The sequence below is a fragment of the Marmota monax genome, unplaced genomic scaffold, assembly GCF_021218885.2.
Source record: "Marmota monax isolate L192 unplaced genomic scaffold, Marmota_monax_Labrador192_F-V1.1 WCK01_AAM20220418_F8-fsc00017, whole genome shotgun sequence".
In the NCBI taxonomy this organism is placed as follows: Eukaryota; Metazoa; Chordata; class Mammalia; order Rodentia; family Sciuridae; genus Marmota; species Marmota monax.
Window position 1 is genome coordinate 4,275,621 of NW_026695241.1, and position 25,999 is coordinate 4,301,619.

Sequence of the window (25,999 nt, forward strand, 5' to 3'; positions counted from 1 at the left end):
GCACGTGCTTCTGGTCAGGTGGTGCTGGCTGTCAGCTCCTAGCTCTGGCTCCCTTGGGGCCTGATCTTCCCAATCCCTGTCCTCTTAAAAAAACAAACACATTCCCAGTGAGCAGGGTGAGCAACCCGGACTTCCACACAGCCCACACACCTCCGCCAGTCAGGCCAAGCCCAGATCTCGGTATGCAGTGAGTAGCCGCTGGTACTTGAGGCAGCAACTCCTAGATCTGCTGAGACCACCAGCTCTGCTGAGAGTTTTCATAGTTTTGTGGAAGGAATATCCACTTAGATCCAGGGTCGGATCTGCTGTCTGACTTGAGTCATTTTACTGAACCTCTCTGAGCTCTGGTTTCGGTAGGTTGTGGGCTGAAGAGACATGTGCATTAATGCTTTCTCTAGACGGCCACTCCACAGCCTACTTGGGTGTGTGTATTTTCTGCCCCTGGGTGCTATGGGGCTTGGGGACCAGAAGTGAAAACACAGAGGCTGCCCTCAGGAATTAGGAGAGACGAGTTGTGGGGCTGTAGGGGTCTCATCCTGTCAGTGGGCCCTTAGGAGCTTTGTCCTCTCTGGTATGCTGCAGAGGCTTGTGGGTCCCCTGGCTTGTGCCTGGGGTAGGTAGTAGGGTGCAGTGGCCTCAGGTGCTGAAGTTGCTCTCTGTGTCCCATTACAGCTGAACCTCAGCCGGCCGATCGAGGAGCAGGGCCCCCTGGACGTCATCATCCACAAGCTGACTGATGTCATCCTTGAAGCCGACCAGAATGACAGCCAGTCCCTGGAGCTGGTGCACAGGTTCCAGGTGAGTGAGGCTGGTGCCACCCAGCTGAGGGGCCTGCAGGAGGCAGAGGAAGGCTCAGGAATGGCTGAGTGCTGTCTGAGGGCTGAAGCAGCCATTTGGATGTGTCATTCACAGAAGTGACTGTGGCACTGGCTGAATGTGGTTTCAGAGGCAGGTACTTTCCTACAAGCGAGGCCTCGGTCTTCTTGGGCAGAGTGTGGAGACTGACACCGGGCATAGTTGGCACCCTGCCCCTCCTGCCTGTGTAGACATGGCTAGGCCAGAGTGTGGCTGAGTCCAGGTGTGGCCTCTACACCTCACACAGGCACACTGCCCCGACTTGGCATCCAGAAGGGACCCTTTGCTGTGCTTGGAGCGAGGACACCTCCGCGGGCCTTCGTGCCAAGGCTTGCCTTGGAGGAGAGCCCCCTCTGCTTGTCACGCTGACCCTGTGTGCTCCTGGATGCACACGGCTCAGCTGTCTCAAGAGTCCCCTCGGCTGTTCCCTGCTCCCCACCCATTTCCCTAGTAGCCTCCTTTTTGTGTGGACAGATGTGATTCTTTCCTCTAGAAAATGGCTTAGGGGTCACAAGAAACAAAGTCACATTATCCATGAAAAGCACTGAAACAGTGGGTGTCCTCGGCCTCCCCAGAGAGACGGGTGCCTGAGCTAGCACTTTCCGTATGTGATAATTGGAGAGGTGACATCGTTTCTTTCTGTCAGAACAAAGAGGCTCTTGTCACATAATAGCCATCCTGCTGACCAAGTTCTTCTCTCCCACGTGTTCAGGGTCGGTGGCCTCAGCCTCCCTCGCTTCCCATGGCTCCCACCCGCTCCCCTTGGCCGCTCCTTGCCGCAGAGCCCACTTCCCACCTGGGAGTGATGGGGACACAGTGGCAGCTGCTCACAGCCTCCCATGTCTTGGGGGTGGCAGGCAAGGTGGGGTTTGTCCCCGTGTTGTGCTCTCCAGGGCCTCTGCTCTTCCAGCAGCTAGATGTCCTTTCTGTGTGCTAGACTCCTGTCCTTTCCTAGGGCTGAAGCCATGGGAAAGGTGACTTGTGGAGCCTCAGTTTTCGCATTTGTGAGTTTCTTATTTTTCTTATTTCCACTCCTCCCGTTGGTCAGGAGGCGATATGAAGGGAGGTGTGAAGTCACCGTGCTCAGCCCACCACACGCCCATGAGTTCCTGCTGCACTCTGGGAGCTCTTCCAAGCACTGGGGTGAAGACACGATCCACTGCTTGCCCAGGCCCTGTCCCGTAGCAGGCCTGGGCTGGGCTGAGATGATGCACTCCTGTGTCCATTTTATCTCTGCAGCCCCTCAGGGCAGGGTTCCCCAGCCCTGCTTTACGGCCCAGGAGACTGAGGCTTGGAAGCATGCACAGTGCACCCATAGGGACTGGGCAGAGCCAGGGTTCAGTCTTGACTTTTTTAGGGACCGGCTGTGTAATCCTGCAATTGTGGCATTTATGCAACCTCTTGAGTCCTGGTCTCTGTCACCATCCTGGGTGCAGCCCCAGCTGGTGGCCAGCAAAGTAGGGCTCTTCCTTGTCCCTGAGCTGTCTCCAGGAGGCTTTCAGGTGTCAGTTCTTGTGCTAGTGCTGCCTCAGGCGACATTCTGGGGAGCACAGCTGAGCCTGGCAGCTGCATAGATACCTTTGGGACAGGGATTCCTCCTGAATCCCTCTGAAGGATGATGGTCATGCAGGGACCTCCTGAGCAGCTCCATTTGTAAGGCTGGGCGATGTGTAGTAAGAGCACTTATGACAGCAGGAAGCTCACAGAGCAGCCACGGGGCACCAGGCCCTGTTCTAAAGCACTTTGTGCACATTGGCGGGTCTGCTGTCGAGCAGGAGGCTACTCTTATTCCCAATGTGAGCGAGGAATGGGTGGAGGAAGGTTGGGTGGCTTCTCAAGTTAGAAAGTGGTGACTGGGGTCTGAACTGTGTCAGCTGGCTGGACCCCACTCTCCCCCACCTGCCAGACTCCATAGCAGACTCTGGACACACTGCCCGGTCAGTGCCCCCAGCATCAGTTTCCTTGTCATTAGAATGAGGTGCTGGTGGCTCCTCCTTCCTGGGACAGGCAGCAAAAGTGCTGGTATTTGCTGAGAGCCTTCCTGCTGTTGTAGCTGCCATAATGACACCACCGTTACTTTGGTTGGTAACGTCTCTCTGTAAGGGCCAGGCCCCCGACTGGCCCCAGGGTCCCTGGCATCACGGAATAGCTATTCCATCCTCATTGCCCCAGACACCCTGAGCTTTCAGCCCAGGGCAGGCGATCGCAAATAGCGGTGAGAGCTGCCTTCTGTGTTCCTGCTGTGGGCAGAGAGGGCACGTATCAGGGGGGCAGGATGTGCAGCTTAAGGCTACCAGGTACAGTGGGGATCTTGGCTGGGTCTCCAGGTCTGTCCCTTCCAGGGTACACACCCAGTGGTCCTCAGCCAGGATAGTGACCTCATGCAAGCCTTCCAGCCCCAGCATTTCTGGGATGAATTTTCATTCATCGTGGGTTTCAGTGAGAAGTCAGATGTCTGATAAAGCCAAGAAGTTTCCTCCTTTGTGAGAACAGTCCCTTAGGGAAGAGTGTGCTCCCTGTGCTCTCCAGAGGACTCAGAGGGGAGGAGCCAGCAGCAGGTGTGAGAGAGGCTGGCAGCTCCAGGGCCAGGACACAGAGGGGGCTTTTGCTGACCCGTCGTCCCCTGCCACTGACTGACAGAGGCATAGGCTCAGAGCCGGGCCATGTGAACTCAGGGATGACCCTCGACCTTGACCATGCCCTTTGTTTTCAGAGTCTGTTCGAATGTTCTTTCTTGAGACATGAATGAGGAGGTGTTGGTGTGGCTTGTGGAATGGGGGGAGCAGGGAGGCCACAATCAGAGGAATGTGGACTTCAGGAGCAGGAAGCAGACCTGGGACATGGGCCTGCAAAGCAGCCCCCCTCCCACCCCCCCGCCTGAGCCTGGTTATCAGATACAGGCTGGTGTGCTGCCGTGGATCATTAAAGCTCCTTATTATGGAAACACCCAATCTGTTTTTTTCTTCCAATTTTGATTAGTCTCACGATGGCTTGGCCTGGACAGTCACTGGGATGATTCAGTTGGTTTTCTACTCCAAGGCTCGTGTGAACCAGCAGCCTGGTGCCACCACGGCTCTGCTTGAGATTTGGTTATCACTGCAGCGCTGGGCAAAGGCCCCTTGGTGACCCTGCCTATGTGGGCAAGTGGGGCTGGCCAGACCCCAGGGGCCTCCTGGCCTCTCTAGCAGCTTTCTTGGGGAGCAGCAGGCACCTCCTGCTCACTGACCTTCCCAGCACTGCCTGCCAGGTGTGGGAGGGCGCCCCTCCTCTTCTGCTGCACTTTCCAGCCCCAGAAGGGTCATTATGCTGACTGCGATCTGCAGGGCCTGGGGATCCTCCTGGGGTTTTCTTGAATGAACCTGGGGAAGGAGGTTGGGTCCAGGTTGAGGCTTCTTGGACCCATCTTACTCAGCTGGAGGGACGTTTGTTGTCCCTGGTGTTCCTGGAGCCCAAGTCTCACACACCCCCCGGGGCTGCTTGCTGATTGCCATTGCTCTGAGTGCCCAGCCAGAGGGAGGCCAGGCCTGCTGGGGATTGTTCTCATAGCCTGAGCCACACATTGGGAAAGCAGCTCTCGTCACATGATCGCACCACTGCATTGAATCCACACTGTCACCCCGTGCTCGCTGATTGATGGGGAGGGGGACAGGGAGGGGAGACAGTTTTGGCTGTTCTGGGTCCTTGGATCTGGCTAGGAAGATGGCATCTGAACCTCGAGATGTTTCACAACTCCCAGAATCTAGTGGGTCTCTGTTGGCTTGCTTGGGGGCTGTGGGATCAGAGCTATGGGTCCCAGTGGAGGGTTTGAGTTGTCACCACAGAGCAGTGGGAGACCTTGATGGAGTGTCTGCCATGTGGCCCACTCTACCTTGGGCCAGCAACTGAGGGACCATTCCCACCCAGCTGGCTTGAAGGTCAGTATTCACCTGAGGAAGAGGTTGTCACCTGAACCACCTCTGACACGGCTGGTGTCATGCAGTGACATAATGTTGGCTGTCAGGTGCCATGGGAGGTGGAACTGGGACATCTCAGCCTCAGAGAAAGATCCGTGTCTTGGGGTGACTGCAAGGTCAGCCTTGAGGAGCCTGCTGCCCTGGGTCACAGACCATTCCTCCCAAGGTGGAGACGGCCACACAATCTGCCCATTGTGTACTGAGACCATGCCAGGCCCAAGCGGGTGGGGCCTGGAATCACTCTTCCTGCTGCTGGAGTTGTGATCATTTAGTGCCCTAGGCTGGCTGCAGGCACTTTCCCATGCGGAGAGGAAGCCTGGACCCCAGGCAGACCTGCTACCCATTACTCCCCAGGGGCAGGGATGATCTTGGTGCAGCCCAGGTGGTGGGTGGCTGGAGAGGGTGCCCTGAAGCCTGAGCCCAGGCCAGCTTGCTGTGTGTGTGGACAGTGTTTTGCAGCTCAGAGCATGTTGGGTTTCAGAAATAGAAATGGTTATTAATACATTTCCTGAAGTTGTAGAAAGAACTTCTGTGTACATTTTCTTTAGATTTCTTAGTTTTATTGACATCTTTGGATAATTCTGTGTTGTTAGGGGTTACCCTCTGCCATCCAGAATGTTTGGTGGCCTGCCTGGCTTCTGTGGATTCTACCCACTAGAGGCTAGTAGTGCGCTTGCCCCATGCCTCTGTTTTGACCACAATGGCTCCAGATGTGCAGATGTTGGCTGGCACCCTGGTTGAGCGCTGCTGTGCTTTTGCTTCTTGAGGGAGGACTTCAACATCCCTGAGAGCCGGGGTGGCCTGGAGAGTTGCTCCTGTCACAGGCATCCATGCTGGGGCCCCATGCATCAGGCTTCAGCATTGGGATCTCAGCCCATCTTGGGCTTCTTTTCATCCGTAACGCTGGCAGCAGAAAGGGCACCCTGTTTTCCATTTTCCTCCTGGGTTGTGTCGGGACGTGACTTCCTGACTTGTTTCTATGCTGCTTGTGTCGGCTGCATGCTACAATAAAGCCCAGTGTGGTTTCCTTGAACTTCACGTAGTGAGTCACGTTGCCACCTCAAGCCAAGAGTACAGCTAGCTGGTAATTACATGCTGCTGTTCTGCTGACCTTGGTCATGTGAGGATGGACAGAGGATGTCCTCTGAGCTCCTAACTGTGCATCTGTGCAAGGTGGGTCTCTGCTCCCTGCTTCAGGCCTCCACACCCCGTGCTCTCAGTCTCCCCATAGATTGGTGAGATCATTTATCAACTATTAGGTCCATTCATTTGTTCATTCAGCAGATCTTAGCTGAGCACTCTGCATGGACATAGCCCCTGACTTTGTTGTATTCACGTGTGAGCACATGCGTGTTGGGGAACAGGGACGAAGCAGACAAAACACCAGTGTACTGAAGAGAAATAACACAGCCTCAGTTACGTGAAGAACTTGGAGGAAAGAAGTCAGGGTTGTGGCAGTGGGAGGTTCTCGACACTGGTCCTCCCTGAGGAGCTGACACTTGAGCTGAGGCCTGAAAAGATGGGACAGAGCCCGTCCTGGTAAGGGGAGACTCGGGCAGGTGGAGGGGGCAGCCTATGGGAGACCCTTTGGAGGGCAAGTTGCAGAGACCCAGGATCTGGAAGACCTGTTGCGGCTGAGCATAGTCCACAATGGGCTGGAGGGAAGGCAGGGCCCAGATTGACCCTGTACTATGGTATCTGAGGAGTTGTGGGCAGCTCCTTTGGACAAGTGACATCACGCCATGTCCTCTCTCTGATGACCCTGATTGAACCACAAAGTGCCATTTTCTACTTTCTACACTCTGAAGAGGAAGAGGCCTTGGGCCGTGGTGGGGATCGGTGGCAGGCTGCTGCCTCCCAGGGAGCTTGCTGCTGCTGGCTAGGGGTGGGCCACCGAGGGCAGCAGGGTTCCTAGCTGCAGCTCCAGCCACTGCTGGCTGCGGTACATCTCTCTGTTTCCATCAGCCAGAGCCTGCTGGGACCTGGGAGGTCTGGGTGGCTGTGCGCAGACGTGCAGAGCCTGGCCCTGGGGCCTGAGTGACCCTTGGCTGTCCCAGAGTTCTACGCACCACTGACTGCACACAGTTCCAGTTAGTGACCTCCCCACCCCCACCCCCGCCCCAAGCAGGGAATCCCTGTGGCCTGGCTGTGTGTCTGCTTGTGAACTGGTCCGAGCCCTGGGTGAATAGGGCAGGGGAGCCTGTGACTGCCAGGAGGTCTCTGCTGGGGGACCAGCAGATGTGGGCCGTGGGCAAGGGTGGGGGCAGGGGTTCCCCCTGGCATGGGCTCCCCCTGGCATGGGAGTATGTAGGAATGAAGGACTGCTGCGGTGGAGCACACTCAGCGTGACCTGGGACCAGGCTCCCCTTTCCTGTCTTCTTCGCCTGGCACAGCTGTTGGCTGTGACAGTGGCCAGGTGACCACCCTGACGGCCTGTGGTCTACGAGTAAACAACCCATGGCCTCCATTCCGTGAGGCCATGCTGCCCCAGGCCCACGCCGGTGTCGCACCAGGGCCCTTGCGGGCTCTACAGGCCGCATGTGGCCTCTGTCTCCTAGTCATCTGGAGGACCTGATTAGTTCTGTGCCCAGTGCTGGGAGAGAGAGCACCGGACATCCGTCAGGTGAATAGCCTAGGCTGTTGCCTTGCCCTTCTCCCGCCGGAGAGGGTGGGAGCAGTTATAAGTTCAGCGCTGGGCTCCGGGGACAGAAAGGAGGTATTGTTTTCACTGGGGTCCTGGGGGTGGGGAGGGATCTGCTGACTCATAATAGCCTTCAGTTCCTGCCCAGCCTCCCCGTCCACACAGGGTTAGTTTTCGGCTGGAGCCACATTTTTCCTGGGCTTTTCTCTGTCTCTTGAACACCAGTCTCTCCCCTACAGCCTGTTTCTCCCAGTCCAAGCTCACACTGCTCACAGGTGGCTGAGGGTGGTTTGTGACATGGTGATGCCTCAGGCCACTTGGGTGGTGACCTAGGTGGCAGTTGTGGCTCGCCTCTTTCTTTGGGCTGGGGTGCCTGTGCCCGGGAGGCCCTGCTGTCCTCCTGGGTGCTCAGGCCCCAGCCCTGTGCCTTCCCTCATCTGGAATGGAGGCCCCCCCCCCACCTGCTGGTGGCATTTATTCTGGAGGCAGGGCCTGTTGCTCCAACCTCCCCAGGGCCTTTTGAGTCCTTTCCTCTAAGGCAGTTCTCTTTGCCACCTGGAAAGTGACATGCTATTGCTGGCTTCTAAGAAAATGTCCTGTGCCCTTCCTGGACGTCCCTGTGCTCCACTCATCTTTTCCAACTGAGTCTTTCAGGCACTGATGCCGAGGGCCCTTAGACATGGGTTTCCTGGTGGCATCTGTGTGGTCCTAGGCAGCAGCTCTGGTTTGGGGGACTCTTTACATGGAACACATTCCTGACTGGGGTCTCTCTCCTGTCCTGCTGCCCCGCCAACCTGTTTCCCTTTGGGCAGCCATTGGCTTCAGGGGCTATGAGCCTTCTCAAGACTTCTGGGTGCTGAACATGGTCTCCCTTTGCCACGCAGACCCACTGGCCTGGGAAGTGGCCCAGCGTTGGCCCCCACAGCGCCCTCTGCCTTTCAGCAGTGCCTTGAACGGCCTTAGCCACCTTTGCTAACAAGGCTCTGCCAGTGAGCACTTAGGATGTCTCTGATCACATTTTAGAAGCATGTCCTAGCGACCACCCAGCAACACATGAGGAGTGAACCCCAGGGGTAGAACTGCCGAGTTCGCACATTGTTTATTTTGGCTGTGGCCTGGTTTCCTCCACAAAACCTATACGGGTTCTGCACCTGCCTTCCATGTGCTACCTCCTCTGTTTCTGAATAGCTTATGTTGGCCCAGAATTGCCATGTGTCAGAGGGGACCAGGTCCCTCCAGTCTCTTCTCTTGCCTGTTGGTTATACCTCTGGACACTCAAGGCCCCAGAAAGGGCAGTGCTGGCCTCATCAGCTTGTCTGGGTCACCTTGCTCCTGACTGTGCTCTCGCACTCAGGCTGGCCTCTATTCCACACCCTTGTGCTGTTGGAATCTGGCCACCCCAGCCTGAGCTCCCAGATTAGTAAGGGGGCTGAGGAGCAAACAGCCTGGGGTAGATGGTGGTTTTCTTTTCAGCTCTACCAAATCAGAGACAGTATTGTGCTCAGGGTCAAGGCAGCCTGTCAATCCTGCAGTCCAGACTCTTGGGTTGGTTTGTCTCTAACTGTTTCTCCTGCCCTTGGCCTTACTTAACCTTCCCTTTTGAGACTTATGTCTATCCCAGCTGTGAGCCTCCTTACAGGTCCTCAGGTGTGCTAGGGTGCCTTTCCCCAAGGCTTTCTTTAGCTGTCCCCTCTGCTTGGAGTGCCCTTTCTCCAGGCCCATGTCCATTACCCTCTGTGGTTCAAAAACAGTGACCTTAGGAAACTTCCTCCCCCCCAACCCTAATGACCAGATTAGTTCCCCAGCCCAGTGCATCCCTCGTGTCAACCCTCCAGACCCTGTCACCACCACCCCCCGCACCCTAGCACATCTGCCACTCAGCAGACCCCCGGAGGGTGGTCAGCATTTACATCCAGACACATGCTCACATTCACATGCATGCTCATACTCTTGCACACCCATGCACATTTACACACCCATTTACATGTGTGTGCACACACACAGGCTGGTCTTGTGTGCTCTGGAGACCTCAGACAGGGTGTTCAGACACGAGAGGTCTCTCCAGAATACAGCTGAGGGTTGGCTGAGGCTAGAGTGTCATGGGGAAGCTCAGCTCTCCCAAGGAGCCACTGTAGGAAAGTGGGGAAGTGGGCAGTGAGGAAAGGCCTTAGCCTGCCAGGACCGACGCCAGGGGAGAAGAGATATGGGGGACAGCCTCAGGGATGGTCATGCCTGGGCTAGTGACTGGTCTCCCATCCCTGGCAGATCTGTGGCCTGTCCCCAGGGCATGCTTGTCTGCCTGCTGCCGCCCTCCCTGTATGGCATATGCCTGGCTGGCCACAGGTGACAGGGACCTGTGCTCTGTGAGCTCAGAAGGCTACGGCCCTGGCTCCTGCAGTGCTGCAGCCTGACCCAGCTCAGGGGCCCAAGAGCTTTTTGTTTGTGCGGTCATCACATCCCAGAACTGGAGCACCTCGGGCGGAGGAGGCAGAAAGGACATGGTGGGTGCTCTCGCCCTCATTGTGCAGATGGGAGAACTGACGGCGGTGCAAAGTGGCTTCCGGAAGCACATGTGGCTGCTCCAGGACTTTAGCCCGTTCTGGCCTCAGCTTGCACATTGCCTTGTGTGGGGATTGGGTGGGGCCGGGCCCAGGCCACACTGCAGAGCAGGTCTGGCACCCAGATTGTGCTGTTCAGGCCAGGGCTTCCTTTTTAGAAAAAAGTTTATTGAAGTGTAACACATGCATGAAAAGTGTAGATCTCTAAATAAGCTTGGTGGGTTTCCACCAGCCAGGCCCACTGTGTACTGCTCTGGATTGGGTAGTGCAGAGCTGCCCACCCCCCAGCCACTCGGGGCTCCCTGCTGTGCTCTGCTCTTCCTCCCCCACCCCCACCCCCACCCTTTTTTGTTTTTTAACCATCAGGACTGCAATACCTCAGTTTGAGAAGCCTGTCAAAACCCCCGGCATCTCCTGCCTTCTGCATGTGGCCCTTTCAGAGAATTGGCAGCCAGGCTCTGTGTTGGTTTCTTTTGCTGGGTAACAAGTTACCTCAAATGTGGCAGCTAAAAGGCACATGTTTACCACCTCTGTAGGCCGGACACCCTGGTGCTGGCCAGGGTTGCATCTCGTCTGAGGCTTGACCAGGAGATTTGCTTCCATCAGGTTGTCTGCAGAATCTGTTTCCAGGAGGGTGGGCTCTTGTCTACTGTAGTGTGAACATCTGTAGTTTGGAAGCATGTCGCAGGCCTCACCCTTACTCTGGGGGAGATTATAAACTAGAGCCAGGTGGTCATGGAGCTGGATGGACTGGTGGGAGGGAAACCCTTCCTTGGCCTGTGGCCATACTACCTGTGTGGAGTGTCTGCCCTCCCTCATAACATCCTTCTGTCCAGGGTGGGGTCAGGAACCTTCGTTTCTGGGAGGAAAGAAGGAAGCTGGTCACCATACCAAGAGACAGCCTCCGACATACTCGAAGTTCTCCAATCCTTGCTCTGCAGTGTCTTCCGACCTGGCCCCCACATCGCTGTGGGGATTCTTCTAAGACTCGCCTCTGGTCCTGCATTGCTCCTGCAGTTTCCCTGTGGCTCCCTTCTGCCTTCAGGTCCCCATGCAGCATGCCTACAGAGGCCAGCAGTCTGGCACTTGGCTCATGGCCCTGTGTGTGGCACCTTGGCTGCCCTGGAGAGTGGGAGCTCCCTGCAGGCAGCAGGGCAGGCTTGCTCGTGTGAGCTTGCATCAGCTGCCATGTGGGTGCCCAAGAGATGTGACTGTCTAGAGGGCCACCTCTCCTGGAGCAGACCCTTGGAGACCTCTGCAGAGGAGATCCCTTCTCCAAGCCTGCAGGAGGTCTGGACAGCTCCGTCTTCCTCTCTCCCCTGTCCCCTTGCTGGCTCCGGCTCCAGTCCTCTGCCTGCTGCTGCAGACCTTCCCGACCTGCTTGTGCACAGAGTTCTTCAGCATTTCAGTTTCAAACAGCCTTTGTCTTCCTGAGGTTTAAAGGCACTTTAGCCACGTTACCTGTGTTTCAGTGGGTGATGAGATGCACCGCAGAGGCCTCAGCTTGACATCGTCATGGTTGATTTTGAATCCTGGCAAAACCCCAGCTAGTTATTTTTGACCTTGAACCAGTCACTTCACCTTTCCAGGGACTTGATTTTTTAATTTGTAAAATGGGAATAAATGGATGTTTGCTCTGTAGACCACAAGGTTGCCCTGAGAGCCAGATGCAGTATTTTGGGTGTCTGCCTCATGAATGGTGCTGTACTTGCCCCCACATTGGGTCATCAAGATGACCTACGACGTGCACGCCCGAGGAGCTGTTCTGTGGTCCGTTGGACTACCACAGCTAGGTATTTAGCACAGGAAGTGAACAGCAGTGCACACAAACCCTTACACAGGCTGCTCACAGCAAGGTTATTTGTAATAGCCAAAAAGTGGAAACCAACCAAATATCTTTCAAGTGATGAATAGATATACAAAGCGTGGTGCATTCATAACATAAAATATTTGGTCATAAAGAGAGATGAGATGTTGATTCTTTCTGTGTGAAGTATGAATGAATCTTGAAAACATTTGAAAGCAAAAGAAGCCAGTCACAAAAAACTACATATTTTGATTCTATTTATATGCACTGTCCAGAATAGGCTGATCTATAGAGACAGAAAGTAGATCCATGGTTTCCGGGGCTGGGAGGAATGCAGACGTTGAAACTGATAGCAAAAGGGTGTGGGGTTTCCTTTTGAGATAATAAAAATATTTTAAATTGTGCCGATTATTGCACAACTCTGTTAATATGCCAAAGCCCTGGAATTGTAAACTTTAAGTGGGTAAATTGCATGGCATGTGAATTACATCTCAATAAAGTTCTAGAAGGTATGAACTACTGCAGTCTCCATTTCACAGGTGAAGCCCAAACTTAGGGAGGCCCAGAATGGCATGTGAGGAAGGTGAGAGGCCTGGTGGCCCCAGCTCCTTGGCCTGTCTGCTCTTGGCAGCACTGCCCCGCTCTGAGAGAAGGGGGTGGTCCCTTTCCTACCTCCCAGCTGCCCCTTTCCCCACATGAGAGCTTCCCAGCCCTGGATGGAGGTCTCCCGAGCCCCGTGGGCAGGCCTTCTGCTCCAGGGTCATTAGTGGAAGGTGGAACTGGCCACTGGTAAGGGGGAGCGGGAGTTTGGGCCCAGCAGAACCACAGCTGGGACCTTGTCTCTGACCAAAACCTGTCAGCTCTCAGGGTCCTGAGGGAGATGGGAAAGCCCTGCCACTCTCTCAGTGCTGTCGAGGGGCCCACAAGCCTGTGAGGTGCTTCAAGACCTGTAGGGGCTTCAGGGTGTGCCCAGCACCCGGCTGGGTCAGTGCCTGGGCATCTCTGCCAGGCAAGGCCGCACACAGGTTCTGCTGCTCAACGCCAGGCCTCTGACTCACGGAAGTCTCTGTTCTGGTGGTGTCTAGTTGTCCGGCCTTTCCTTCTCTGGCTTGTGATTTCAGTATCGTAGCTCAGAAAATCCTGTTTACTTCAAGGTCCCAAAGATCTTTGCCATTGTTTTCTTCTAAGAGTTTTATAGTTTTAACTCTTAATCTTAGGATTAATTTTTTATATTAAAAGAAGTGGTGCTCAAAAACCATTTCGTCCAGCATGGTGCCTATAGCAAGCCCAGCATAAGCGCCAGCTCGTTTGTTTTTAAGTTGTCCCTGGTGATCGTTATGATTATTTTTATCATGATTATTATTCTTTTGTGCTTCCCATCTGAACAGCTGCCTCCTGTTCCTTCTAGAAAGATAGTGCTGGTGTTCACATCCAGTCTGGCACAACCAGGGGTGGGGGGTAGGAGAAGGGGAGGACCTAGTTGCCCCTTGCCCAGTTTTTGCAGACTTCATTTTAGAAAGGAGTCATGTGGGTGAGGAGAGAGCGAGCTGCAAGCTATTCTAGGGCCACGCTGTGTCTTATCCCCCAGCTTGGGTTCAGGCTCCTTCCCTCTGCACTCACCTGCTTCTCCCTCTACGCCCTGCCCCTCCTGAGAATCCAGAGGGCAAACCCCCCCAGTGAGGACCTCTCCTGCCTCTGGGAGGAGCCGGTGACCCCTCCTGCCTGTGTGGTAGACTTGGTGGTATGGTGGGTTGGTGGACTCCTCTGCCTGGCCACACTGTCCCTGGAGGGCACAGGCTGGGCTTCTTGGGTCTGGGATTGTGTGTGCTCCAGGCATAAGCAAGAGGTTAGCACAGGCCAGGACAGCCGGGTTTCCTGTCCCAAGGTCAGAGCTGGCCTGCTCTTCCATCTGCTGGGCAGGGCAGGGCAGGCCTGGCCCAAGACCTTAGGTGTGGCTCTAAGAATTTGTGTGTTACAGAACCACGAGAATCCTTCTCTATATCCACCCACTCCTTCCACGTTGGAGAATCCTCAACACCCACAGTACTCCCCGCGATGGCTTTATTCAGACTCAGACTTACCTAAGGCATCTCAGAGACTTCACTCCAGGATCTTGTTCCCAGACAGACAGCGGCAGAGGTGGGACTTCTGGCAGCATCTTCTAGATGAGAATAAAGCCTGCATCTCACACCTTCCTCACTTCCTGCCTGCAAGGACCACAGAGGAAAGGGTATCTCTGATGCTCCTCTCAGCCCTCATTTGGCTTAGATTCTCAGAGGAGAAGCTTGACCCCTCTAGCCCCACAGAGCCCTGGTGCCCATGTTGGTATTGTCTTGCAGGCCCCTGGGAGGGCACCAGGTCATCTCTGCCCCCTCATCCCTGCAGCAGTCCCTTCACCACCCCTCCTGGTGCCGCGGGCCAGACTGTGCCGGCCTGTGTGAGGCCCTGCACTTCCGCTTCCAGGAGCCCGCTCTGGCCCTCGGGGAGCATGTTTGCTGTTTGCTATGGAGACGGTTTGGGCCCTTTCTTCCAGCAATTTGTTTGGTAATTCTAAGAGACTTGTGAAAAATGCATGAGGCCTTCAGTACAATAGATAAACTGAAAAGCCTGGGAGAAACTCCATTTGTGGCTGGCAGGCTAGTGACAAAGCCCCTCGCCCACTCTGTGTCCTCCCTCTGTGTCCTCCCGGGAGAGGCGGTGCTGGAGCGACTGTCATCCTGATGCGTTCGTGCAAGTTCCGGAGCTTACGGGCACTTGCTTGGCAGACATTTTTCCCTCTGGTTTCTCATGACCCTTTTCCCCACTGAGTTGTCTTAAACTTACGTGCTGGGTTCTCTTGAATCTTGAAAGGTCACCACCCTGGTGCATAAAGTGGGACCAGCGTCAGCGCTGTTTCTCAGCAACTGGCGGATCCTCCTCTCAGGCTCTTTGTGGGGGAGGGGGAGCATGCCAGTTGTTCTTAGCAGCCTGGGTTGCCGGGGGAGGACCAGGCTGACCCAGCATAGTGAGCATCTGATACTGAAGGAGGGGAGAGAGTATGTGTGTAACCCTGCTGTCACCGCCATGCCTCCCGCAAATGGCTGTCTCTCCCACTCCAGAGCAGCCCGCAGCCTCAGAGGAACTAGTGGAACCCCAGACCTTGCTCCTGGAGTTCCTCTAGTGGGAGACTTGCCCATCTCCAGTTTTGTCTTTTTGAGGACCTCCGCGGTCATCTTCAGTAACTTCTTAAGTCACTGTGAGGAAATAGAGGCCCTGAGGAGCCCAGCACCTGCCCAGAGATGCACCGAGGTGGACGACACTGGGAGCCTGGGTCTCTTGCTGCTGGCCATGTGCTCTTCGTATGGCATAGGCTCTGCCTGGCTCGTGGGGAGTGGGGGCGGGAGGGTGCTTCCAGGCCCTGGCCCAGAGCACGACCTTGTTGGCCAGGATCACAGAGCAGTGGGCACCAAGTGTGGAAGGCTGCGGCCTGCGTGAGGCCCAGCATAGCCGGCACTGCCAGCTGGCTGAGGGGCAGCCTTTTCACATTAGTGTGTTGCTGTGGTCTCATGAGGTGGGTCTCGGGAGGGACAAGCTCTGGTGGAAGCCGAGACCTGGTTTGCAAGAGCACAGTGGTGAAGGAATGGTGCCCAGAGGGTAGGTGCCGGGAAACGCCCCAGAGGAGAGGTGGGGGCTCCTCGGCAGGCTCTTGGGTGAGGAGGAGGCTGTCGGGAGGGAGGCTTGAGGGTAGCTCTGGATAATGCCTCCTTAGGCCGCTGCTCAGCTTGTCCCTGAACCCCATGTTGGTGGGACCTGGGCATCCCACGTAAGCTGCCTGGCCCACTTGGCCTGAGCAGCTGGTAGCTTGCCCAGTTGACCTGCTGACGGTTTTGTCTTCAAGGAGGGGAAGCAGTGGGGCTGCTTGTGTCCTGCATGTAGGTCCACAGCACAGGTTTGCCGAGAGGAACCCAAGAGTAAGCTGAGACAGGAACGCCAGGCCTCCCAGCAGTGCCCTGGCCACCCCCCAGGGCCCGAGGGGATTGTGGCATCCAGAGAAAGGATCCTGTAAACCACACGCCCTGGTGTGGAACACTCAGGAAGTTGGTATGGACCTGCTTTTGAGTCAAGTGCTCTCAAAAAGATTATTAGAAACCAAAATGGGTTCATGGGGAAAAAATCCCAAACGGATCTTGCTTTTTGTTTGTAAGATTTACTAGTAGGGCCGGGATTGTGGCTCAGTGGTAGAGCGCTTGCCTTGTGCACGTGTGAGGCCCTGGGTTCGATCCTCAGCACCACATAAAAAAAATAAATAAAGATATTGTGTCTACCTACAACTAAAAAAAATATTTTAAAAAATAAAGATTTACCAGTGAAGAAGACTTGGGTGGTGCTCCCTGCTGACCTCACTGACCCTCCAGGTGGTGTGCTGGCTGAGTGGGGAGAACCCCGAGGGAGGAGGGGCCACAGGGGACAAAGTGAGCTGGCGTGGTATAGCCAAGTACCGTGAGCTAGGGGCCTTCCAGCTCGGGAAGCCTGAAGCCTGGTCCAGGTGTTAGTAGCTGTTGTTCCCGAGGCACTGAGGGGCATCTGTCCACCCCTCGCTGTGCTCCTGGTGCTCATGGGCACTCCTTAACATGTGCCCACGACACTTCAGCTGTCTGTCTTCGTGTGGCCTTTCTCTGTGTCCCGATCTCTGTCTCATTTATAAGGAAGTCGGCGATCAGGCCCACCCATGTGCAGTGGAACCACTTCCGAAGCTATCACTTCTGGAGACTGTTTCCAAACAAAGCCCCACGCACAGGACGAAGAGGGGTAGGAGCAGAACATGTGCCTAGGGCACCGTTCAACCCGCCACAGCGGGAATGGACTTCCGCCAGGCTCAGGCTTTTCCAAGACCCTCGCCTTCTCTCCCGCATTCCATGATGTTGTCTTCAGAATCAAAGGGTCTAAAGAGCCAGAGAGGAACAGGCTTTTATCAGTTACTCTTGCGTTTCCATAGTGCCACCACAAAGGCAGTAGGTATTGAAGGGACGTTCCTGAGTGTAGAGTAGCCATCTGGGACACTTCTGTCCATCACTCCTTCCCACAGTTTCTCATGCCCCCAGCATCCTTCCTCTTTCCCTCTGGCCCCCGTCTCAGTGCTGGGCTGGCTCTCCTGTGGAGCAAATCAGCATGGGGATCAGATCTGGCTTCAGGTGAGGCTTTATCCAGGGGTCAGACAACTTGACCAGACCTGGTTGCTCTTCTAATCCTCAGCTATTTTCTGAGCTTAAGCCTTCAACAGGCCTTGCCTTCAGTTCCCATGGTGATTGCTCACAGCTGCCCAGTCTCCATGTGTCCACCTTCTTCCTAAAGCTGAGGACATTCTTATCCTACCATTCCCCAGCATGACCCCCTGAGCCTGCCTGATTGGACAGGCTCAGGATCATCCCTCTTCTCCTGAGCCAGTAGCCCCATGCTGGGATGCACTGATTGGTCACACCAGAGTCATGTGATGGGGGAGGGACAAGAAAGGGATGGGTGAATTTGTGCCTGTCTCCTTGCCGTGGCCCCAGCCTGCTTTCTAACCAGGATCTGCTTTCCTTCCAGGAATACATTGATGCCCATCCTGAGACCATTGTCCTGGACCCCCTCCCTGCCATCAGGACCCTGCTTGACCGCTCCAAGTCCTATGAACTTATCCGCAAGATTGAGGCCTACATGAAAGGTACAGACGTGTGCTCAGCATCCGTGGCTCGCAGCCCTGCCTTGTGGTCACAGGTGGCCATTGCGTGGGAGGGGAAGGGGTTGTGTCTTTTTAAGCACTTTGGTGCAGGAAGCAGTTGAGTTCCTGGGCGCAGTCATTCTGGGGAGGTCCTTCCTCTCCCTGCTCTCACTCGGGGTGCTATTTGGGAGAGGTTTCTGTTTGCTGTTCTGAACCCTTGGGGTTCACTTCATGCTGTGATCAGGGAGTAGGAGTCCAGGGCCAGTGGAGTTATGCAGCCCGACCAAGGATTCCAACAGAAATGAAGGGCCTTCATCACCACACACAGACAGGCAGCAGGCGGCACACTTCACGGGCGCACTCTGCTGGCGGGTGGGAGCCTGCCCCCTGGGTGTGGAGCTTCCCCAGCTGCAGGCTCTTGTCCCCAAGGAGCCCCCCTCCCTATTCCTGCCCCTCAGGGAGCAGAGCAGCTCCAGGGAAGCCCAGACAGCCTCTTAAAGCTGAGTGTCCGCATGCAGGAGACTTTTTGGAGAATCGAGCTCATAACAGCTTCCTAGTTCTCTCTTCTGGGCTCTGGTCCCTGCTGGGACTGTTGTTTAATTTTTAAGGAAAAGTGCTTTGCCTGGGCTTGGGGGCTACGTAAGGATTCATCCTGGCATCAGGAGAGGCGGCCTTCTGTCCCCAGCCACACAGACCTCCATTGCGCCTTGGCTTCCTTGAACCCTGACCTGCTTGTTTCCTGTTATGGTGGGACCAGCAGGCGCAGTTTGGTTCACAGGGCTGGAGACAGCCTGTCTGCAAGGGGACTGTCACAGAACTATTGGGGGTGGCATTTGCTAGATATGCACCCTGTGCTCTTGGGTTGGGCAGCCTCCTTTCGTTGTCTCTTTCAGTGCTCTTTGGTGGGCACAGTGGTCCTGCCTATTTCACACAAGTCATGGAGGCTATGTAAGTTAGCTTTTTGTTACTGTAACAAGATACCTGAGACAGGCTACCTTTATAAAAGTAAAGAAGTTTATTTAGCTCATAGTTTTGGAGGCTGAAAAGTCCAACCAGCATATTACAGATTCTGGCAAGGGCCAGAACTTGGCTTTGTCACTTTATCGTAGGTAACAATGGTGGGAGCAGGCAGGAACAAGCAGATGGTAACATCTTGAACCAGGAGCAGAAAGAGCTGATTTGGGTCAGGTTTGCTCCTTTCATAAGAACTCTCTCACAAGAATTACCCAGGGGTGACAGGAGAACCGGCTCACACCCCAGTGACCTGAGGACCTCCTGCAGGCCCTACGCCCTACAGGTTATCCTCCCTCTCAGAACCACCACCCGGGGACCAAGCCTCCAATCCCATGAACCTTTGGTGGGAGTGGAGGGGCACAAGCCATCGCAGGGTCTGGCAGCTTGGCAGGTGCACTGACGTCACACAGCCTGGGCCAGCAGCTAGCCAGGCTCCTAGCTCCTGCCTCCCATCCAAGGCCAGAGGGTGCTGGTCCTGAGAGATGGTGATTCTCAGGTCTCTAAGGACACGCTCTGGGAAAGGGCTGGGTGCCAGCCCCATGTCCTTGAAGGGGTCTGGGGGCTGTTCCTGGGCGCCTGACACTGACAGCCTGGTGTGCAGCCTGCAGAGACTCCCTGGGGCCCCCTCGTGGGCAGGGTGCCTCAGCACCATGGCAGCAGCCTCGCTCCCTGGGCCTGGAGTGGTTTATTTCCCTTTCCTGGTGGGTATAGAAACCAAGATGGGGATTGGTTCTGGAATCAGCCTCTTCCCGAAGACGTGCTTACTGGACACTGGGTAAAGGGGCAAGAGAAGAGCATTTGACATGAAACGGCCAACTGGAGGAGGCAGATGGCAGGTCTGCAGCCACCTCTGATGTCCACGAACAGCCCAGTAGAAGTGGACAATTCAGAGAAAGTGCCACAAGGGACTTTTTCAGAGTAAAATGCGGGCTTTGGAGGGAGACAGATTGAAGATGGGCCCCAGTCTGGGCTTCAGCTGGCTCTGTGTCTTGGACAAGTCACTTGACCTGGCCCTACCTGGGTTCTGGAAAATGTGGATAACAAGTGGCTCCTCCTAAGGTCCCAGGGTAGGATAACTGGGACAGTGTCTGTGGAGTTGTCTCTTGCTGTGTGGCCCATGGGGGCACCTGGGGATGCTTTGGTTTCTGCTTCTGCTGTAGTGGCAGGGCCCAGGCCCTGGGTTGTGTCCCACAGCCAAGGACAGATTTTCACAAGTTGAAAAGCAGGACTGGTGGGGGGCGGGGGTGGGCAGGGTGAGCCGGGGTCTGGGGCGCACGCGTGTGCAGTGGTCAAGGAGCAGGAGCCTGCTGGTGAGGCTCGGCTGCGGCACACAGTAGAGGGTACCTACCGGGTGGCAGCAGGGAGCCCTAGCCTGCTTGCGGGGCTCTGGAACTTGGTCTCTCCTGAGCAGTAAGGAGTCACTCCAGTTCTGCTGGGGCTCTGGAAAGCTCACGGCTGCCGGGTGGAGCCTGGATGTAAGTGGCAACGTCTTGCAGTGAAGGCGCGGAGACAGAAGAGGTCTGTGCAGGACGTGTCCGGAGGGCAGCCACCCCAGCCGGTGGGATTGCCAAGGGAGGTGGACCAGGCCGAGGTGCCCGCTGCCTCCCCTGGGCTTGGTGGTTGCTCCCGGGCCTTCCCCGAGTCCCATGGGAAAGCTGACTCCAAAAAATCTTGGGGCCTGTGGCCACTCCAGCAGGGACCCAGATTGGCAGTCTGTCCCTGCACTCTCCAGGCATCTCGGGGGCCTGGGAGCCTCTGTCTGCAGTTCCTCTCGTGGTGAGGTTGCTCTTCTTGTAACCCATCTGTCCCAGGGTCTGCTTTGCTCACTGCCCTGTGCCCCCACCTGAGTCGGAAGTGAGCTGCCGGCTGCCGGCTGCACCTCTGTGTGAGTCAGCCACCTGGCAGATGCTGAGCAAGGGCCCCCGGAACAAGAAGGCTCCCCAAGCCTGATCCCCTCAAGCCAATTGTTAGGATAGGCCTGTGGCCTTCGGGCTCGAAGCTTCCTCTCTGGCTGTGAGGTTCCTGTTTTCATGGATGGAGACCTGACCCTGTCCTGGGAGTCCGCTCTGGGGTGGAAGTGAGACTGCGATGTCTCCAACTGTCTGCGGTCCTCTCATGCGAAGGTGCTCTTTTTTTAACCCCACCTGTGACGCGAGACTCGGGCGACTCAGATCCAGATGGGTTGCGCCTCCGTTCCTGTGGGGAACTTTCTCCCCACGTGCTGATGATAGCTGGGACTTGGGTGGGCAAGGCTGGGGGCCATGGCGACCTGGGCCTTCAGGCTGGGCAGTGTGGTGAGCACAGGGAGACTGACGGTTGGGCCAGAGGGTACAGTGAGGGACCTCATTCTTGGGCAGCCATTGCAGGCGCTTGAGCTGGTGAGTGAGGAGATGAGGTCTTAGACACCTCAGTGCAGAAATGGCTGGAGAAGCTTCTAACGGCCGTTTCCTCTGTTCTGTTGAGGGGTGACTGGATCCTGGACATTTGATGGTGGCCCAGACCCAGCCTCAGACTTGAGGGGCTGGTGACAGACATCTGGTGGGAAGAGCGCCAGACAGAGGCTGTTCTGCTGAACTCAAAACCCTTAACCCCAGACACTGCTCAGGAGCCACCAGATGGACTGCTGTGACGGTTGTCCCCAGGAGGCTAGTCCAGCAGGACCCGTGGGCCAGGGCTGCGCGAGCTGCACCCTGGATTTTCCTTACCGTGCTTGCTGAACCTGGCTTGTGTTCTTCCAGCAGGGCGTCCAGAGGCGGGGCCTTCCTGGAGCTCCCTCCTGCTTACCAGGGGACCAGCACTCTCCGTGGGTCTCTGCTAGATCCCCTCCCACCCCTGGCAGGTGCAGAGCCTACCTGGGAGAGGTGTCCCCAGCACCCCTGGGCCCTGCTTGCTGCTATTCTTGGAGGCATGCAGCTGTTGTAGGCCTGCTGTAAGTGGCCAAGTCGCTCCTGAAGTTCCCTCAGATAATTATAGCAACCCAATGGCACCCCTTTTGTGTGGGAGAGGGGTGTGGCGAGCCTTTCCAAGCCATCAGCACCCCGGGCTGTGGTGACTCCCTGTTTTGGAGAATCCAGACTGTAGGGAAGACAGAGCGTGGGTGCTGCAGGGCTGGTCGGCTCCTGTCGGCTCTGGGAAGGAGGAGACCTCGGCTCTGACTGCCGTGTCGCATGGGGAGGATCCCTAGGGATAGCAGGCAGATGTCCCTGTCCCCCTTCTTCATCCCTGGCCTTACCTGTATGTGACCTGTGGTCAGTGCCATCCCAGTTCCACATTCCCAGAGCTCTTCCTATAACTCAAAGCCAGGAGGGGAAGCAGGGCCCTTCCTCTGCCTCAGATCTGCCAGCTTCCGGCCACCCAGTCAGCATGCAAGTGGCTGTAACAGTAGAGACCTCAAAGACGGTGGCTTGAATGGGATAGCACTTCCTTCCTCTCTTACGTGAAGGCCCAGGGGAAGTTTGTCAGCACTAGAGTGCAACAGTGGGGACCCACATGCTTCCAGCTCACTGTTCTCCAATAGTCTGGCCCTCCTGGACCACAACGGTGGCTAAACCTCCAGCCACAACGTCCAAGATCTAGACGTGAGGATGAAGAGGAAGCAAAAGGGAGCAAGCCCTAGTTATCTTTAAAGGAAGGTTCTGGAAGCTGCAGCTTGATATGCTCCTTTTCTGTTTTCATTGCACAGAATTAGTCACTTGCTGAGTTGCAAGGGAGTTGGGAAATGTGATCCTTGTTCTGCATTTTCAGCTGAAATTTGAGGGATTTCACCATGGAAGAAGAGGTAGATTGAATTTGGGGGATATCGTAGAGGCCTGCCACAGAATTGTCCAAGATGTGGCATTCTGCTTTGGGGACCTACCTGCCTTTCCCATGGGTGTATGGCATTTGGAATAACTATTCCTCCTCTGGTCAGCCAGGTGTGGCTTTAGCCTGTGACCTCAGCAGCAGTCCCCTCCAAGTAGCAGCTTGACACCATGAGGTCAGGAGGCTTCCAGTGACCTGCCCAGAGCTCCCCCAGATGACTGCTGCTGGGAGGCAGCCACCGAGGACACACCTGCGCCCACACCCACACCCACCCCACATCCACAGCCTGTTAGCAGAGACACAGGCAGCGCTGAACCTGAACGCGGTTCAGGCCAAAGGAGAGGCTGGTGACAAGCCATGGTTTGCCTGGCATTTTTTGGAGGCCAGATTGTGGGGGCAGCCCACTTGGCCACCCGGGGCCAGGATCCAGAGACTAAGGCCGAGGCTGAGCAGTTGTGGGCAAGGTTCTAGCTGCCTGAAGTGACCAAAGCCGTGTGTGAGAAGGCACCTGGGCTGTGATTGGATGACAGGGTCTGTGTCCCTGTCCTTGGGGATAGCAGATCCAAGGGTCTCAGGCCCTGGCCAGTAACTAGAGAGCTCCTCCTGTACTCTGGTGACTTCAGGGTGAGGGGCAGCTCTCTTTTTCCAGAATCTCCCACACATGAGCTCTGGACGTGGCAGGTGGCCTGTCCTGGATGCCAGTCCTCCCGGGGAGGGTGCACAACACAGATCAAGCTTCTCCGCCTGTGGTTTTATGAGAATTTAATCAGGGTTCATCTAGGAGCAGGTTTGGAAGCTGGATTGAAATTGAGTCAAAGAAAAGAACACATTTTTGAGCCTGGGAGAAATGATCCCGGAGAGCCTGGCCTTGGGGGGACATTGTGGCAGTGGTACAAGGCTCTCACTGTGGGGCAGGCTGGCTGTCCACCTCAGTGAGCTGCCCGGGCTGTGTGGGGCAGAGGACCAGGGAGGGAAGGTTGGAGGCAAAACCAGCCCCCCCCCCCGCCCCCGTTCTCTGCCCCACGTCATGTGGACCCCCTGAGCCACTCCTTTGCAGATCTTGGGTCACTGAGCGGGTAGGGCCACGCTGGCCTGGGTACTCCATGGTACCTGTGGGAAGGTTTGTGCTCTTGTGCCCCCTTTTAGAGATGAGCACTGAGAGGCATCAAGCTGCCACTGGGACAGGGCCCACTACAGGCGCCTGCAGTCCCCGAGCGCAGCTCCTCACCTACATATGACTGCCTCCTGGGCCCAGCGACTGATGGGCAGGGTCCGAGGCAGAGAGGACACTGGGGGTGCTCTGTTGCCTGTGGTGCGTAACCCCAGGCTCTCATGGCACAGGGCACTGCCGGCTGGCATTGTTATTGTACCCAGGAAGTGACACTGACCAGAGAAGGTCCCTGGTACCCACTAGCTGCTCTGCTTCAGACAGCCACGGGCCTGTATCCCACACGGTCACTGGAACAAAACCCCATCTGATCCTTTGAGGGCAGCAGCGTGTTACGTGCACTGATGGGCCTGGGCTCCAACCTGGGCCGCAGGGTCCCGCTTGAGGGAATGGTGTGCCCCATCAGGGGTCTGGTGTGGGGGAAGATGAGGTGGTCCCAGGCCTGGACAAGCACCCAGAGCACGTGGCCACGGAAGTAGCACTGGCCCCACAAGCTGAGCAGTGAGGCAGGGCCCTTGGGCAGGGGCTTGGCTTGCGGTTCCCCCATCTGGAGCTTGAGGGATGTGTAGGAGGACACTGTCCTCATTCCCACATTGGCCACCTTCCATACCCCAGTGTGGGCAGAGGTCTGGGTCAGCAGAGCAGGAGGGTGCCTGGGCTCCACATTCAGCCCAGAAGCAGTGCAGTCGCACTCCAGCTGAGACCAGGCTGGTGCCACACCAGCATTGGGAGGCATCCCAGCAAGCTGAGGGCCCGCATGAGCCCTGTCACCTCAGGGCAGGTCAGCGTCCTCCCTCCTAGAGCTGAGGGGAAGGTGAAGTAGGCTGTGGGCCCTGGGACCAGCCCCAGCCCAGCCCTCCAGCACAGCAGGGTGTCCCTCTTTCAGAGGAGAGCCCGGACCTCAAGGTGCCAGAGCCGCCCTGCTTTCCTCCCCACCCTCTGCCAACCCCCCTGGGTGGGGCTGCTTCTGTCCCTGGCTCTGGGTCAAAGGCCGCACCTGCTGCCTGGGCCTGGAGCCAGGGGACACTCGGCTGCCACCCAGGCATCCTGTGCTGTGGGGAGTTCTCGTTCTCCTTCCCCGCCCTGCTGACCCACTGTCAGCCCTCAGAGGTCCTGTGCCGAGGTGACCTGGGGATCTTGAATGCACCCGTCCTGCTGGCCGCACCCACTGAGGGCAGGGGAGCAGATCCTCAGGCCTGCCCCTGCCATCTGTCCACAGGCCCAGGACCACTCATTCCCCACCAGGCCTGGTCCTTGGTGCCCACCTGCCATGGCATAGCTGAACAGGGAGACAGGGCTTCCTAGAGGAAGACGGGTAGACCTCCTGCCCAGCTCTAGTGCCCTCTCTTCTGTTACCCTAGTGCTGGAGCCTGAGCTTGGCTTTTCCTGTACAGGCCTTTGGGTCTGGCCTCCCACTGGGCCCGGGCAGAGATTCTCCATGTCTTTAAAGGTGAGGAGAGAGCCCAGGCAGGTGCCACTCAGTGCCTTCCAGCTTGGTCCAGCTCTCTCCAGGGAACCGCTCCTCCAGGGCAGCGGTGCTGTCTATAGCGGATCCATTCCTCAGGGGCACTTGGGCAAGTCGTCTAACTGCATCGAGGCTCAGCTTTCAGATTGTCAACCAGGGAGGGATAAGGATGGTGGCCCTCCCTCATCGCCCCAAGACTCCTCAGAGTATAGTCCTTCTCCTGGGTGACAATGCACCGAGGGTTTCTGAGGACCTCTGGTTGTCTTTTGTGACCTTGACATTTTGGAAGAGCCCTAACCATTTATTTTAGAGAGCCCCTCCATTTGGGTTTCTCGGGACTTTTAAGGATCTAGGCAGGGTCATGCATGTGGGGCAGGAGTGGCCTCCCGGAGGTGCCGAGCCCTCTGACCCACCCATCAGAGGCGACAGCGCACCTGTCTGCGCAACAGCCATTATTTGGCTACAGTCTGCAGGTTCTGACTGTAAGTTTCTGATTTCCCTCGTAGCTGTCAGATACCTTATAAGAGTCACTTTGTGGGCACCCCCACCCCAGGGTTTGCAGCACCTATCCAAGGTTCTGGCCAATGGTGTGTGCCAACAGGATTTCAAACACTGCCCGCTCCAACTACACCTGAAAGCGACGGAACCCTGCAACTTCATAGCCATCCCTAAGGACTGGGTGGAACTTCAGGGAGCCCCAGCATACTCTCATAAACAAAGGGAAACCGAAAATAAGGACGCAGCGCGGGGCGTGTTGGAGGTGCACGGGGCCATGCGCTTCCTTGCCACAGGACTTCTCAGGGACGTCAGTGTCCGAGTGTGAACCTGCAGGGCAGGCAGGTACTGGGTCTTGCCCTGGTCGTAGAGTGCACTGATTCTTCATATTCCAGTAGAAGGAAAAAATGGCCTGCCAGTCGTGACCTGCCAGGGACTCTGAGACAACCCAGCTGACAGCTGGAGAAACGTGAAAGACGTGCCTTAGAACCAGTGCAGCAGGGCTGGCTGGGGCTCAGTGGCAGAGCGCTGCCTGGCATGTGTGGGCCACTGGGTTCCATCC

At 56.3% G+C, this 25,999-nt stretch overlaps 1 protein-coding gene across 3 annotated transcripts in view; it reads left to right on the forward strand.

The window, feature by feature from the left end:
* Positions 1–25,999, forward strand: part of Itpk1 (inositol-tetrakisphosphate 1-kinase) — a 131,090-nt gene that overhangs the window by 70,561 nt on the left and 34,530 nt on the right. For all 3 annotated transcript variants that reach the window (XM_046440610.2, XM_046440611.2, XM_058577686.1), the window contains 2 exons: positions 673–798; positions 17,380–17,497. In XM_046440610.2, coding sequence (XP_046296566.1) covers positions 673–798; positions 17,380–17,497 — 244 coding nt within the window. The remainder of the gene's footprint in view (positions 1–672; positions 799–17,379; positions 17,498–25,999) is intronic.